We start from the raw sequence: 12,921 nt of genomic DNA on the forward strand, positions 1-12,921 counted from the left end.
AAGACTGAAGGTCTGAGAAACAGGAGGGGATGGGTTAGGATGCCTAAGTCCTGGAGGCTGGAGGCTGAAGGCTGAAGAACCAGGAGCTCTGATGTCCCAGAACAAGAAGAGAAGGAGAGTGGCTGGGCACGGTGGCTCACACCTGTAATCCTAGCACTCTAGGAGGCCAAGGCAGGTGGATTGCTTGAGCTCAGGAATTTGAGACCAGCCTGAGCAAGAGTGAGTGGAGACCTTATCTCTACTAAAAATAGAAAAAACTAGCAGGGCACTGTGGCTGGTGCCTATAGTCCCAGCTACTTGGGAGGCTGAGGCAGGAGGAACACTTGAGCCCAAGTGTTTGAAGTTGTTGTGAGCTATGATGCCACTGCACTCTACTGAGGATGACAGAGTGAGACTGTCTCAAAAGAGGAGAGAGAGAGACTGAGTATACTCTTCCTTTGCCTTTTTGAATTGTTCTGGCCCTCAAGAGATGGGATGATGTCTACCCACGTTGGTAAGAAGGGTCTTCTTTACTCCTGTTTACTGATTCAAATGCTAATCTTTTTCAGAAACATCGCACAGATGCACCTAGAAATAATGTTTCACCAGTCTGGGAGTACCTTAGCCCCAGTCAAGTTATCCAGTAAAATTAACCATGAAAGCCTGGTGGAGACCAGATGTTTTCTCTATAAGTGTCACTCAGTATTTTCAAATATTAAAATTAAGTCCATAAATAACACATAAATATGTTCTTCTAAACATTTAAAACATTATGGTGTTCAAAAATTATTCAATGGTACTTGTTATGACACAGTAATAAAGACATTTTTCGGGGCCATGGTGATAAGGTTAGGGACCATTGCAATAGAGTTTTGCAGTAGGAGAGAGAGATTGGGCTCAACTTTGAATACAACAGAGGCAAGTGGGAGGTTATAGGCAAGGAGCTGTGTGGGGGCGAGGGGATGGAAAATTACTAAGAAGAAACATTAAAGGTTGAGGGATTCTGGCTAAACCAACTTAGTAGGGTTTTGCTGAGTACAGGTCAGGGTAATCAGACATGACCTGGGGGATGGTAGAGGATGGAAGAACCTGATCAAAGAATGACCCCATATGGAGGATGAGGGAGTTTTGCTAAAATGACTTAGCAGGGGTCTTTGCTAAAATGAATTTTACAGGGAAGGACACCCATGGGCTTAGGAGAAGGATCAAAAGTCTGACTAACGTTCAGCTGAAGGAGTCGTGTCAAAGCTTATGACGTTTTGCCAATCCTGGCTTCCTCATCTCCCCAGAAGTTAGCTATTCTTTTTTTTTTTTTTTAATTTTTTTATTAAATCATAACTGTATACAATGATATGATTATGGGGCATCATACACTCACTTCATAAACCATTTGACACATTTTTATCACAGTGGTTAACATAGCCTTTCCGGCGTTAGAAGTTAGCTATTCTTATGAGCCTAGTGTAGTATTCAAGTTTTATCTTTTGGATCTTTTGCTGTATTTTTAAATGCTATGTATATGTGTATCCATAGAAAGAATATGTAATATTGTGTGTTCATGTTGAAATCCTCGATTTGTGTTCTCTTAGCATTGGGCCTTGGAGATGTGTTCACCCTACTAGAGAAAATCTCCCATATTCCTCCATATAACATTCCATAGTCTGAGTAGCCATTTGCGTCTTGATAACGTAGAAGTCATTTATAATTGTGCTATCACAAACAGTACCATAATGATTCCCCTCTTTGTGTGTACATGCCAATGTTACTCTGGGACAGATACTGAGCAAACGTATTGCTGAATCATAGGTAGCACACATGTAATGAATACTGCCGAGTTATCCTTTCCGATGAATGTGTCAATTTATAATCTTAACATCAGTGTGGGACATTTCTATGCCCTTAATTCATTTTGTAAATCTTGGACAATCTGGAGAGGACAAAATATTATCTAATTGTTTTACTTTGCCTTTTCATGATTCGTGCTGAGGCTGGATATTCTTTCATGTATTTGAAAGATGGGAGAATGAAAGAATAATTCATAATTTTCTTAGGAGTTTGCCTGTTTTCCCATTGGACTTTCTGTCTTCTTTTCATTGATGGTTAGGTATTCTTTATAAATCCTAGATCCTATTCATTTGCCATATGTATATGTGCTGCTGAAGTGAGCACTCATTTGCCATATGTATTGCAAATATTTTCTTCAGTTTTATAGCTTATATTTAAACTTTGTAGTATTAAAGCTTTAAATCTGACACATTCTTTTACCTAGTCGTTTTAAATTACGTGTTTTATTTAAGAACATCTTTTATGCGCCAATGTTATAAAAGCTCCTCCTGTATTTTCTGCTATTACTTTTTGATTTTCCTTTTTATGATTAACTTTAGGATTGATTTTTGTGAATGACAGAAATTGGGGGGTCCTAATCTAATATCAGTGGTAATCGATTTCTACTTTGAACAGTGGAGTCTGAGAAATTGGAGTCTGAGATATTTACATAATAGAGAATATTATCTACATGTGAAATAAATAATCCATGTGATATGAATTCTGTCATTCCAGTTATCTGATCCTTCACTTTTCAGTGATTTATGAGCCATTGCTATTGCAAGACATTGTGGTAGCTATATGGAATAGAGTGGAGAAGAAGAAAGATGTAATATCTGATTTCACTGAGCAAACTTTCAAGTGGGGTATGTGTGTGTGTATGACATGAAAGAGTTTGGGAGGAAGAAAACAGAGTTTGACTTACACAATCAACTATGGTTATTTAATTACGAGAAATTAACTTAATTATGATTGTGGTCGTTTCTCCAAAGGAGACATACAGTATGCCATGAGAACATGTAATTAGAAGTCCTAATCTTGGTGGTGGTACTGTTGGAGAGGGGGTTAGGGAAAGCTTTTTGCGTCGTAACATATGAACTGAGTCTGTAGGATTCCTAGGTTGCTGAGATTGAGAATGAAGGTAGGAGATGGGGTGAGTAAGCAAAAATACTTGAAGAATGGGAAATAGTGGATGCAAATGGCCCTGAGATGGGAAGGAGCTTGGGATATTGGAAAGGTTGAGAGAAGACTGGTATGGCTGGGACAGAGAGCAAGAGAAGTGTGTGAGGTCTGGTATTGTGGACGGGGATCGGATCTGATAGACTAAAGGTCTTATACAGCAAATTACGCACTGTCTTTTAAAGTTAATGGGAAGCCATAGAAGGTTTTTAATTACTAAGCAACTAATTAACTGTGCATTTTAATACTATTCTTTGGTCTGCTGAGAAGAATGGAGGGAACCAAGAATGGGTATAGGAAGATAATGTAGGAAGCCATTATTGTAGGTCAGGCACTTGGACTAAAGAGATAGTTGTAGAGGTGGATGGCATGGGGTTATTTCTTTCAAATTATTTGATGTAGAGCAAAAAGGTAGTCGCTAGAAAAATGGTTAGTTGTGCACTTAAGATAGAAGTTATTTTCCAAAAATAAAAAAAAATGGCAGGGGTAATTAGTGAAGTGAGCTCAGCTGAAAGGATGTGTAGGAATTCCATTTTCTTAGTTGTTCAGGTCAAGTCTGTCTGAATAGAGGTGTAGCTAGAAAGTGAATGGTTCTGGAAGAGCTATGTGTGTGTACATGATATTTTTGTAATTGGAGTTATTTAACCTTGCATGGAATATTTGTAATTCAAAGTGACCTGGTAGTGAGCCACTTGGTCAGGCACTAGAGACTTTGGTAAACATGTAATTATCCAAATTTGTCTGTATTGTACTTCATATTTTCTCATATTGGATTTTTAAAACTGGATTCCCAAATTAGTTGGGCATTTGTGAATACCATGGAATGATAAAATCGTAATAAAAACAGAAGTGGCTTTAGAGATTTTACCATAAGGAAGACAGTAGGAAATGTACTCTGAGGCACATTGAGCAAAATGATGGGTAGCTGGATAAGCTTAGGAAAGATCCTAGACTCTACCCTTGTCTTGGGGATGTACAATGCACATGAAGCTCCTGAGGACTGAAAGAGCAAAGCTGAATTTATTACCTGACAAGGGATGGAGAGCCCTATCACTTAAATGTGTTGTTGGTGTGTCCTTCTGACTTAAAAGGGCAAGGGCAAGATCTACGATAAGAATTGGGAGTTTTGCCAACATAAAGCAGGATTGTAAAGTCCTCCTTTGGAATGGGTATTGCTCTAGTTCACAATAATTATGGGCACAGTTCTTAATGAAGTTCAAAATGGATTGAATAAAGCTGTGTTGAGTTCAGGGTCATGTGGTAAGTACTGTCATATGCATAAGTTTGGGATTTGGAAAATATTTTCTCCAACATAATTTTAAGGATTCTGAAACATTTAGTAGTGAAGAAACCTGCTTATCCGTGTCTAACTGGATCCCCCACCCCAGCTGGAATTCTGAGTCTTATTTATAATAACTAATATCTTGTGGAACATATCATAGAAACACTGCTTTACTTAAGTGTGTACATTTTTAGAAACAAATAATCTCAAAAGCTCTTTGCCAAGGATTTGGTGCAGATTTATCTGGGTGCACAACCTTGTCATTAAATATACCAATAGTAGAAAAATAATTAATATCCAGGGATCTGGGTAAGAGGTTGTTTATTATATTGTTTAGATGGATTCTTGTGTGATTCCTTATTCTCTTGGAGAAAAGTGGATACAGACATCTTGGAAAGTCATGTGGGCTCTAGAGATCTAAGAGCCAGTAGTGTACAATGTGAGGTTTTAAGCTGTCTTTTTGTTGCTGTAGCCAGGGCTCCTTTTCCTCAAAAGAGCACTCCAACTGCTCCAGGAACTGGAGGAAGACCACACCCTTCCTAGGGTCTTTGGTCTACAGTGTAGGTAAAGGAACGTCAAATGTAAGGCATGGTTCCCTGGAAGTCTTGTAATTCATATCATTCTAGATGTCCAGGTATTGGAGGTTTCCTTTTTGGATAGACTTTCTAACACCAGTATTTCCAATTTCTAGAACTGATACCCTCTCTCTATATATTCAGATACCAGGAACATTACTTGGTACGTGATATCAATACATAAAAGGGACATAAAAATACATGAGTAAATGGGGTCTATTTTTGAGTTTCATGAATTGAAACCTAGGTATATTCTCATACCCATTCTTTTCTTTGTAGGATCTGTCAAAGTGTTTTGCCATCAGATAAGAAAACTCTTAAGATAATAGACTAGGTCCAGGAAAACTCATGTTTATGAAACTCAAAAGTAGAGTTTTACAAATATTTTTTAAGCCATACTGTAATCCAGATGTCCCAATTCCTCTAGATCAGTGATGTTCAACCAGTGGGCTGTGAGAGGATCTTAAATGTGCCACGAAAATATTTAAACATCATTAATTAAATGATTTCCTAAATAAGTTCAAAGCATAATAAATGTATTCTTTTTTTTTTTTTTTTGTCAACGTAATTTAGTGTACCATGCATGTTTAACTCTAGGTTCAAGTGTGTCGTGAGATACCAAAGGTTGAAGAACACTGTTTTAGATTTGTTATCTGGAGCTCTTGATTGAGCTCCTGCAAACTTAAGGTGTTTGCTAAAATTCCTGCATTATCCATGGTTATCTCTGTCAGTTCCTCCGGGGGCTGTCTCTAATCCAAACTGCATCATTCCAGACATGAAACTTAAGGCCTCCTTGATTTACACTCGTCACACATATACACAAATGTGTGTAACATACACATTCTGGCCATATGTGCATTTGGTAATAGAGGTGACTTTACTGAAGGTTTGAGGGGAAGACATTAACATTATAGAAGTGTGACTTTACAGTGGACATTAGGCATCCCCATTCTTAAATAGTTTCTTAGGCATCCCCACTTTGGGGAATTCTCACTGATTTTTTGCTTCACTCTATTTTTTAGCCCCCTTTTCTCTCTCGCTTCTCTGCTAATTTTTCTCTGGGAAGTATTTTATATATTACCCTCACTTTTCATCCAGGGCAATCTACACCATTCTTTTGATGATAAGGTTCTGGATAATATTCATGTCCTCTGGTTTTCTTGCTCTCTTTATCTTCAAGTGATCTGTTTCTTCTGCCCAGCCCCAAGACAGTTCTCTCTCTAGGAGAAAATCATGTATAGCAGTAGAGATAATCACATTTTTCACCTCATTGCATTTTTTTTGAATTTGCAGTTTTCAATTCAATACTGAAAGGGATGTACAATAATCTTTTTTAAAAAGATTGTAATTTTAATGGGCTTTTAATTATAGTCTTTCTTTACTGTTCAAAAAGGGACATATATAATACTCATTGTTATGAACCATGATTTACCTCCATCATCATTCCACAAAAAGTCTTTCTGCCAGATATCTTGCCTGAGAACAAATTTAAATCAGTAGGTTTGTTGCCTGTTCTGAGAGACTTTGCTAACCCTACTTGTGAGCCTTGAACTTAAGCTAGCCTAAGGGCTAAATTTTCCAGCAACAAAGGCTTTATAGAAATCTTGGCTCCAAGCTTTCTACTGGCTTCCTAGGCACATGGTCTACATATATCAAATCCCAGAAACTGGCATAATCCATGAATTTTAAATTGAAAAAATTTTTTTGCACTACCAGAACATCGTATAAGTTTATTTCAGATGTAACAGCAATGTTAAAATTGACAAGTTTAATTCTTAAAAATCGAAAAAATTTTTTATAAAATATCCTCAAGTACTGTAATGATCTGGGAATGAACACCTTTAAGTTTATGTAAAAATTTGTGTTATATCAAAGTGGAAGTCTCCTTAGTGAGATACTGTTAACAAAAAACTGACTCATTTCAAACATTTCTGAAGATCCATTATAATTGATTAGAAGATTTTAGGGTACATCTTTTATGGTGAAAGTAGTGGGAACTGAGAAAATAAGGTGTGGACTGTCTTACAGCTTTGGCAAGGAGACAGACAATGAGGGTTGTTAAACAGAAAGAGGGAGATAAAATTCCATACACTTTTTAAAAGTTGCTGACGTTTGTCCTTGGACTTAACTAAGTCTCTACTTTAAGTTTATAGTTGAGAAAGTCCTGGGTTCCATCTTATGCATCTGAGGGATTTTCCTGTTGGAGAATTAGGTCACTTCTCTTCAAGAAAAAGACCCAGTTCATTTATATGTAATAAACTCTTATGGGGGGCTCTACCCATCATGATTTGCTTTCACATTCTTTTTTATTTTTTTTTCCTTAGACAAAGTCTCACTGTGTCACCCTTGGTAGAGTGCCCTGGCATCACAGCTTGCAGGAACCTCAAACTCTTGGCCTTAAATGATTCTCTTGCCTCAGCTTCTCAAGTAGCTGGGACTACAGATGCCCACCACAATGCCTGGCTATTTTTTTGTTGCAGTTGTCATTGTTGTTTAGCAGGCCTGGGCCAGGTTTGAACCCACCAGCCTCAGTTATGTGGCTGGTGCCCTAACCACTGAGAAACAGGTGCTGACCCATACATTCTTTTTTTTTTTAGAGACAGAGTTTCACTTTATCACCCTCGGTAGAGTGCTGTGGCATCTCAGCTCACAGCATCCTTTAAGTCCTGGGCTTAGGCGATTCTCTTGCCTCAGCCTCCTGAGTTACTGGGACTATAGGCACCCACCACAATGCCTGGCTATTTTTTGCTGCAGTTTGGCTGGGGCCGAGTTCGAGCCCACCACCCTTGGTATATGGGGCTAGCGCTCTACTCACTGAGCCACAGGCATCGCCCGTATTCACATCTTTATCTTGCTATATCATTGGACTAGAACTTCTGTGATTTGTGGGGAACCAGTTTTACCAAACCTCTCCACAATCCTGTTTCACCTTTAACTTTTTATTTGCAGTAAGCTCATTTTACTTTGCACAACCAGTCTTCGGACAAGTCATTGCTTTTCTTAGAGCTCCTTTCACCTCCTTGTTTCTAATGGTGTATATAAAAGGATTCAGAAGGGGTGTGAGGATGGTGTTTAGCACAGATACCACCTTATTTATCTGAAAGGAAGAGTGTGCTGTGGGTCTGAGATACATGAACAGAACAGCTCCATACAGCAGAGAGACAACTGTCAGGTGAGAGGCACAGGTGGAGAAAGCCTTTTGGCGACTAGCAGCTGAAGGAATCCGTAGGATGGTGGACAGGATGTAGATATAAGAAGTCACAGTGCAGAGGAGTGACCCTGGGATCACAAGGACGGTTCCCAGGACACCCAGGAGCTCGGAAATGCTGGTGTCTACACAGGCTGCTTTCAAGATGGGACCAAAATCACAGTAGAAATGATTGATAACATTGTTGCCACAGAATGGCAGCCGGACAAGCAGCATCGTCTGACAAAAAATGATGGTGAAGCCTACCACCCAGGAGCTGAGGGCCAGCTGCAAGCAGAGGTTGCTGGTCATGATGGTAGGATAGCGAAGGGGCTTGCAGATGGCCAGGTAGCGGTCAAAGGACATGACAGTGAGGATCAAGAACTCGGTGGTGCCCAGAAAGAAGTGGAAAAAGGCCTGCAGCAGACAGCAGGGAATGCAGATGACAGCTCTTGCTACCACGAATGTTTCTAGCAATTTGGGGATGACTGTGGTGGTGTACCAGATCTCTAGGAAGGACAAGTTACAAAGGAAGAAGTACATTGGGGATTGCAACCTGGGCTCAGCCCAGACAATGGCAATAATGAGCCCATTGCCTGCAAGGGTTAGTATATAGATGAGAAAGATCGTGGTAAAGAGAGGGGTCTGTAGTCCTTGGGTACCAGGAAATCCTAGGAGGATGAACTCTGTAATTGCTGTGCCATTTCTCATGGCCCTTGAGACCCTAGAAAGACAGGCAAGGAAGTAGTTCCTTAGAATCTTGGCGTAGATTCAAGTCTAGATGGGATTAAGAAAGGGGCATTCTGACTCCGTGAGGTCCTTTAGTACCTGATCCTATTTCAGGCTCTCCTCCCCCACACATAGATGCACCCAGGCACCTTTCATTACTGATGATTTGTTTGCTTTTTTTTTTTTATTTCATCAAAGCCAATGGACTTTGAAAGTATTAAGTATACATGACAAATGAAAAAGTATTTTCTTACCCTTGACAATTAATGAGAATAAATGTAGCAAATGTGATGGCTTATCTGTCAATAATCCATACGATTATTTAAAATATAGTGCATATAAACATGGTGTATATATCCCCACTCTTATGTTAGATTCTGAAAAAGAGTCTGTGACCATATCACAAGAATGCTGGTTTTATGTGTGTGTGCGTAGTAAAAGAACTAAAAATCATTGCCATTTGGTTAGTAGTGAGATACAACTTAGATAATAGAAATGATTTTTTTTCCAGACACTTTTAAAGAAAAGTTTAAAGTAATATGTAAAACTATATGAACAAACCTGGTTTGGAGCTATGGGAATATATTAAACTTAAAAGCAAAATTCTAAGACCAGTTCACTCAGAGCCTAATACACGTATATTGGATAAAGATCTAAAAATTACCATCCTAAAAAGTGAAAAGGTTAGTAAATGATAAGGCTAACAAAATGGAACTCCTGGAAAGTACATTCCTATTAAAACATTCCTTTGCAACTAAATATCTTTTTATACTAAAGAAAGTGTTCCTATTTGCATATGCAAATTCATGGGCCTAGAACTTTCTTTTTGTGCTATTAAAGCTCATTAGAAAATAGTACAACTACTTCCCTTCTTGTGAGGCTATTCTTTCATATGGTTTTCTTTATTTTTTTATTTTATTTTTTTATTGTTGGGTTTTCTTTAAGTAAATTGCCTGGAAACGAATTACACAATTTTCAAAGTACATAGAAAATTTACCATGAAAGAAGCAGATTGTGGCTCATTGATAGATTGTTTCATTTTCCTCCGTGTGAGATAACTAATTTTCTGAGTGTTTAGGGAAGAAAAACTTCCATTTCCTACCACCTCTTTTCTAGACCAGGAAAGGATTATTCTTTGTCTATGTCACAAGCTCCATGCTTTTCCATGAAATAAGAGAAGACAAGTATTTGAATTTGTTCTAATGTCCAGTATAACTGGCTATGAACCTTGTCCTTCTACATAGAATAGATATAGAATTATCTTCATCTCCCACGGGAAGAAGAGTGCTGATCTCTCCAGCCCAATATAAAATTTCTAAGCACTGAAAATTCCACAATTTGGGGAATTAGACCTATACATTCTACAAGTATTTTTTTTTTTTTTTTTTTTTTGAGACAGAGCCTCAAGCTGTCACCCTGGGTAGAGTGCTGTGGCGTCACAGCTCACAGCAACCTCCAACTCCTGGGCTCAAGCAAGTCTCCTGTCTCCGCCTCCCAAGTAGCTGGGACTACAGGCGCCCACCACAACACCCGGCTATTTTTTGGTTGCAGCCGTCATTGTTATTTGGCAGACCGGGCTGGATTCGAACCTGCCAGCTCAGGTGTATGTGGCTGGCGCCTTAGCCGCTTGAGCCACAGGTGCTGAGCCATTCTACAAGTATTTGTTGAGAGCTCATTATGCCTCAAGTCTTACTAGGTGACTAAAGAGCGTATCATTCAGATATGGAGAGAAAACATATCCATATGTATAATTACAACATGACTCGGCTAGTAAAGGTGTAGAGTTGTGCAGAGATTATTTTGGGAACACTCAGAAGGACTCCTTACCTAACCTGAGCAGTGATTAAAGGAGGTTTTCCAAAGAAAGAAAGGCTTAAACTGAGTCCTAGAGTTTAACAAGAAAAAGAGAGTGGGGTAGGGAGGGGAAATACATTCTAGGCAAGGATCTAATATTTTTCTTTGATTTCTTCTTTAATCAAAGGCTATGTAGTAGAATTTTTTTTTTTTTTTGAGACAGAGTCTCAGTTTGTCACCCTCGGTAGAGTGCTGTGGTGTCACAGCTCACAGCAACCTCCAGCTCCAGTTCCTGGGCTTAGGCGATCCTCCTGCCTTAGCTTCCCAAGTAGCTGGGACTACAGGCGCCCGCCACAATACCCAGCTATTTTGTTGTTGTTGTTGTTGCAGTTGCAGTTTGGCCAGGGCTGGGTTTGAACCCACCACCCTCGGTATATGGGGCCGGCTCCCTACTCACTGAGCTGTAGGTACCGCCTGATCTAATATTTTTGAAATAAATTAGCATGAAGAATCCCCCTTGATTAGGAGCTGGGAATAAGGCTTGTTTTTGAACATCTGATAAAGTAAAAAGTGGGACAGTTTTCATGAATTTTTTAGGGGGGCAGATCTTGAGTCGGGGAGTTCGGAAATGTGTGTGAGCAATTGTGTGTGAAGTATGGTGTCAGCCTTGCTCCCTGGGAAGCGGCTACAGGTGGGACCTGAATGAGCGCTTTTGAGATCCTGGTCACAGACAGCACTGCTGTGGTTTCCAGGTGACCACGTGTGGCACATACAGGGCAGGGACATATTCCCTCCACTTTTGTAAGGGATGGCTTGGTCGGGCATCATGAGGACCCACGAGTAGCAATAGTGGTGGCAGCAGAAATGATCAGAAATGGCAGGAGCCAGGCTGTGGCTGCCCTGATCACTGCATGAACTGTGTCGTGAGTGCCTGTGAAGTTTCGTGAGATTTTGAGGGAGGCTGGATGTCTTTTTTTTTTTTTAAATGTTTATTTTACATATTATGACTTATTGCAGTTCACCTAGTTCATATTTTTATTTTACTTATAAATTTTTTTTTTTTTTTTGGCCGGGGCTAGGTTTGAACCTGACACCTCTGGCATATGGGACCAGCACCCTACTCCTTGAGCCACAGGCGCTGCCCGAGGCTGGATGTCTTGAGTTAGGAGTAAAAGCAATAGTCACAGAAACACAGGAAAGCAACCTTAGGAAAGGAGAGTCAGAGAGTAAGGTACTGGATTAAGCTTTGCAGTCTAGAGGCTTATTAAAATTTGATCCTATACTCTAGGTCAGCGGTTCTCAACTTGTGGGTCGCGACCACTTTGGGGGTCAAACGACCCTTTCCCGGGGGTTGCCTAAGACCATCGGAAAACACATATGAAATAGCAACAACTGAAGTACAATGAAAAAATCATTTTATGGTTGGCGGTCACCACAACATGAGGAAATGTATTAAAGGGTCGTAGCATTAGAAGGTGGAGAACCACTGCTCTAGATAGAGATTCTTCTTTTCCTTAAGGAAAATCATAGTGTATTGGGTCTCACATTTTCCTCCTCATTTTCCTGTGTCAGTTGGTCACCGAGTCATCTTTCCTTTACCTGCGTACTCACTGTCCTCTCTGTTCCCTTCTCTCCATTCCCTTAAGCCTCCTTTAGTCCCTGGTGTCTTTTTCTTTTTTTTTTGCAGTTTTTGGCCCGGGTTGGGTTTGAACCCGCCACCTCCGGCATATGGGGCTGGCGCCTTACTCCTTTGAGCCACAGGCACCGCCCCTTGGTGTCATCTTTCATCAGGGCATGAACTTGGCCTCCTAAGTGACCTTCCTGTCTCCTGACTTGCCACACTCTTTCCTATTCACAGTTCGTGCTGGGGCAAGGATGACCATTCCAAAACCCAATTCTGACCACATCACTCCCGGGAACCTTGAGGGCACACCTCCAGCTCCTTAGCATCCCATTCAAGGCCAAGGAGCATCTGGCCTTACCTACCTTTCCAGCCTGACATTCTGCCGTTTTTCCTTCTGCCTTCTGTGTTCTCTGCTCTACACTTACTGAATTCTTCAGGTTCAGAGGTTGGCAAACTACAGCTCTGTTTTTGTCAGTATGGTTTTACTAAAACACAGCCCCACTTCTCCATCTGCATATTGTCTGTGGAGGCTTTTGTGCTATCACGGCAGAATTGAATACTAGCCCCAGAGACCCTAGGCCTTTAGGCCTTCAAAGCCTAAAACTGTTACTACCTGGCCCTTTACAGAAACAGTTTGCTGCCTTTTATTCTAGTTCCCTGAAGGTGCCTTCCTCCTCTTCCTTTCTATTCATTGCACATCCTGCTCCCTTCGCCTACGAAGCCCTTCCCTACTTTCTTCGTTATTTGG

The 12,921-nt window shown here is 40.2% G+C and overlaps 1 protein-coding gene across 1 annotated transcript; it reads right to left on the bottom strand.

Moving 5' to 3' along the window:
• Positions 1 to 7,732: 7,732 nt before the first annotated feature.
• On the bottom strand, positions 7,733 to 8,779 carry LOC128588214 (olfactory receptor 6X1). Its single transcript, XM_053594894.1, has one exon. It carries the CDS (start codon positions 8,735 to 8,737, stop codon positions 7,799 to 7,801), a length of 939 nt encoding a protein of 312 aa, XP_053450869.1. The 5' UTR covers positions 8,738 to 8,779; the 3' UTR covers positions 7,733 to 7,798.
• Positions 8,780 to 12,921: the final 4,142 nt, after the last annotated feature.

Source organism: Nycticebus coucang, chromosome 6 (genome assembly GCF_027406575.1).
Source record: "Nycticebus coucang isolate mNycCou1 chromosome 6, mNycCou1.pri, whole genome shotgun sequence".
NCBI lineage: Eukaryota > Metazoa > Chordata > Mammalia > Primates > Lorisidae > Nycticebus > Nycticebus coucang.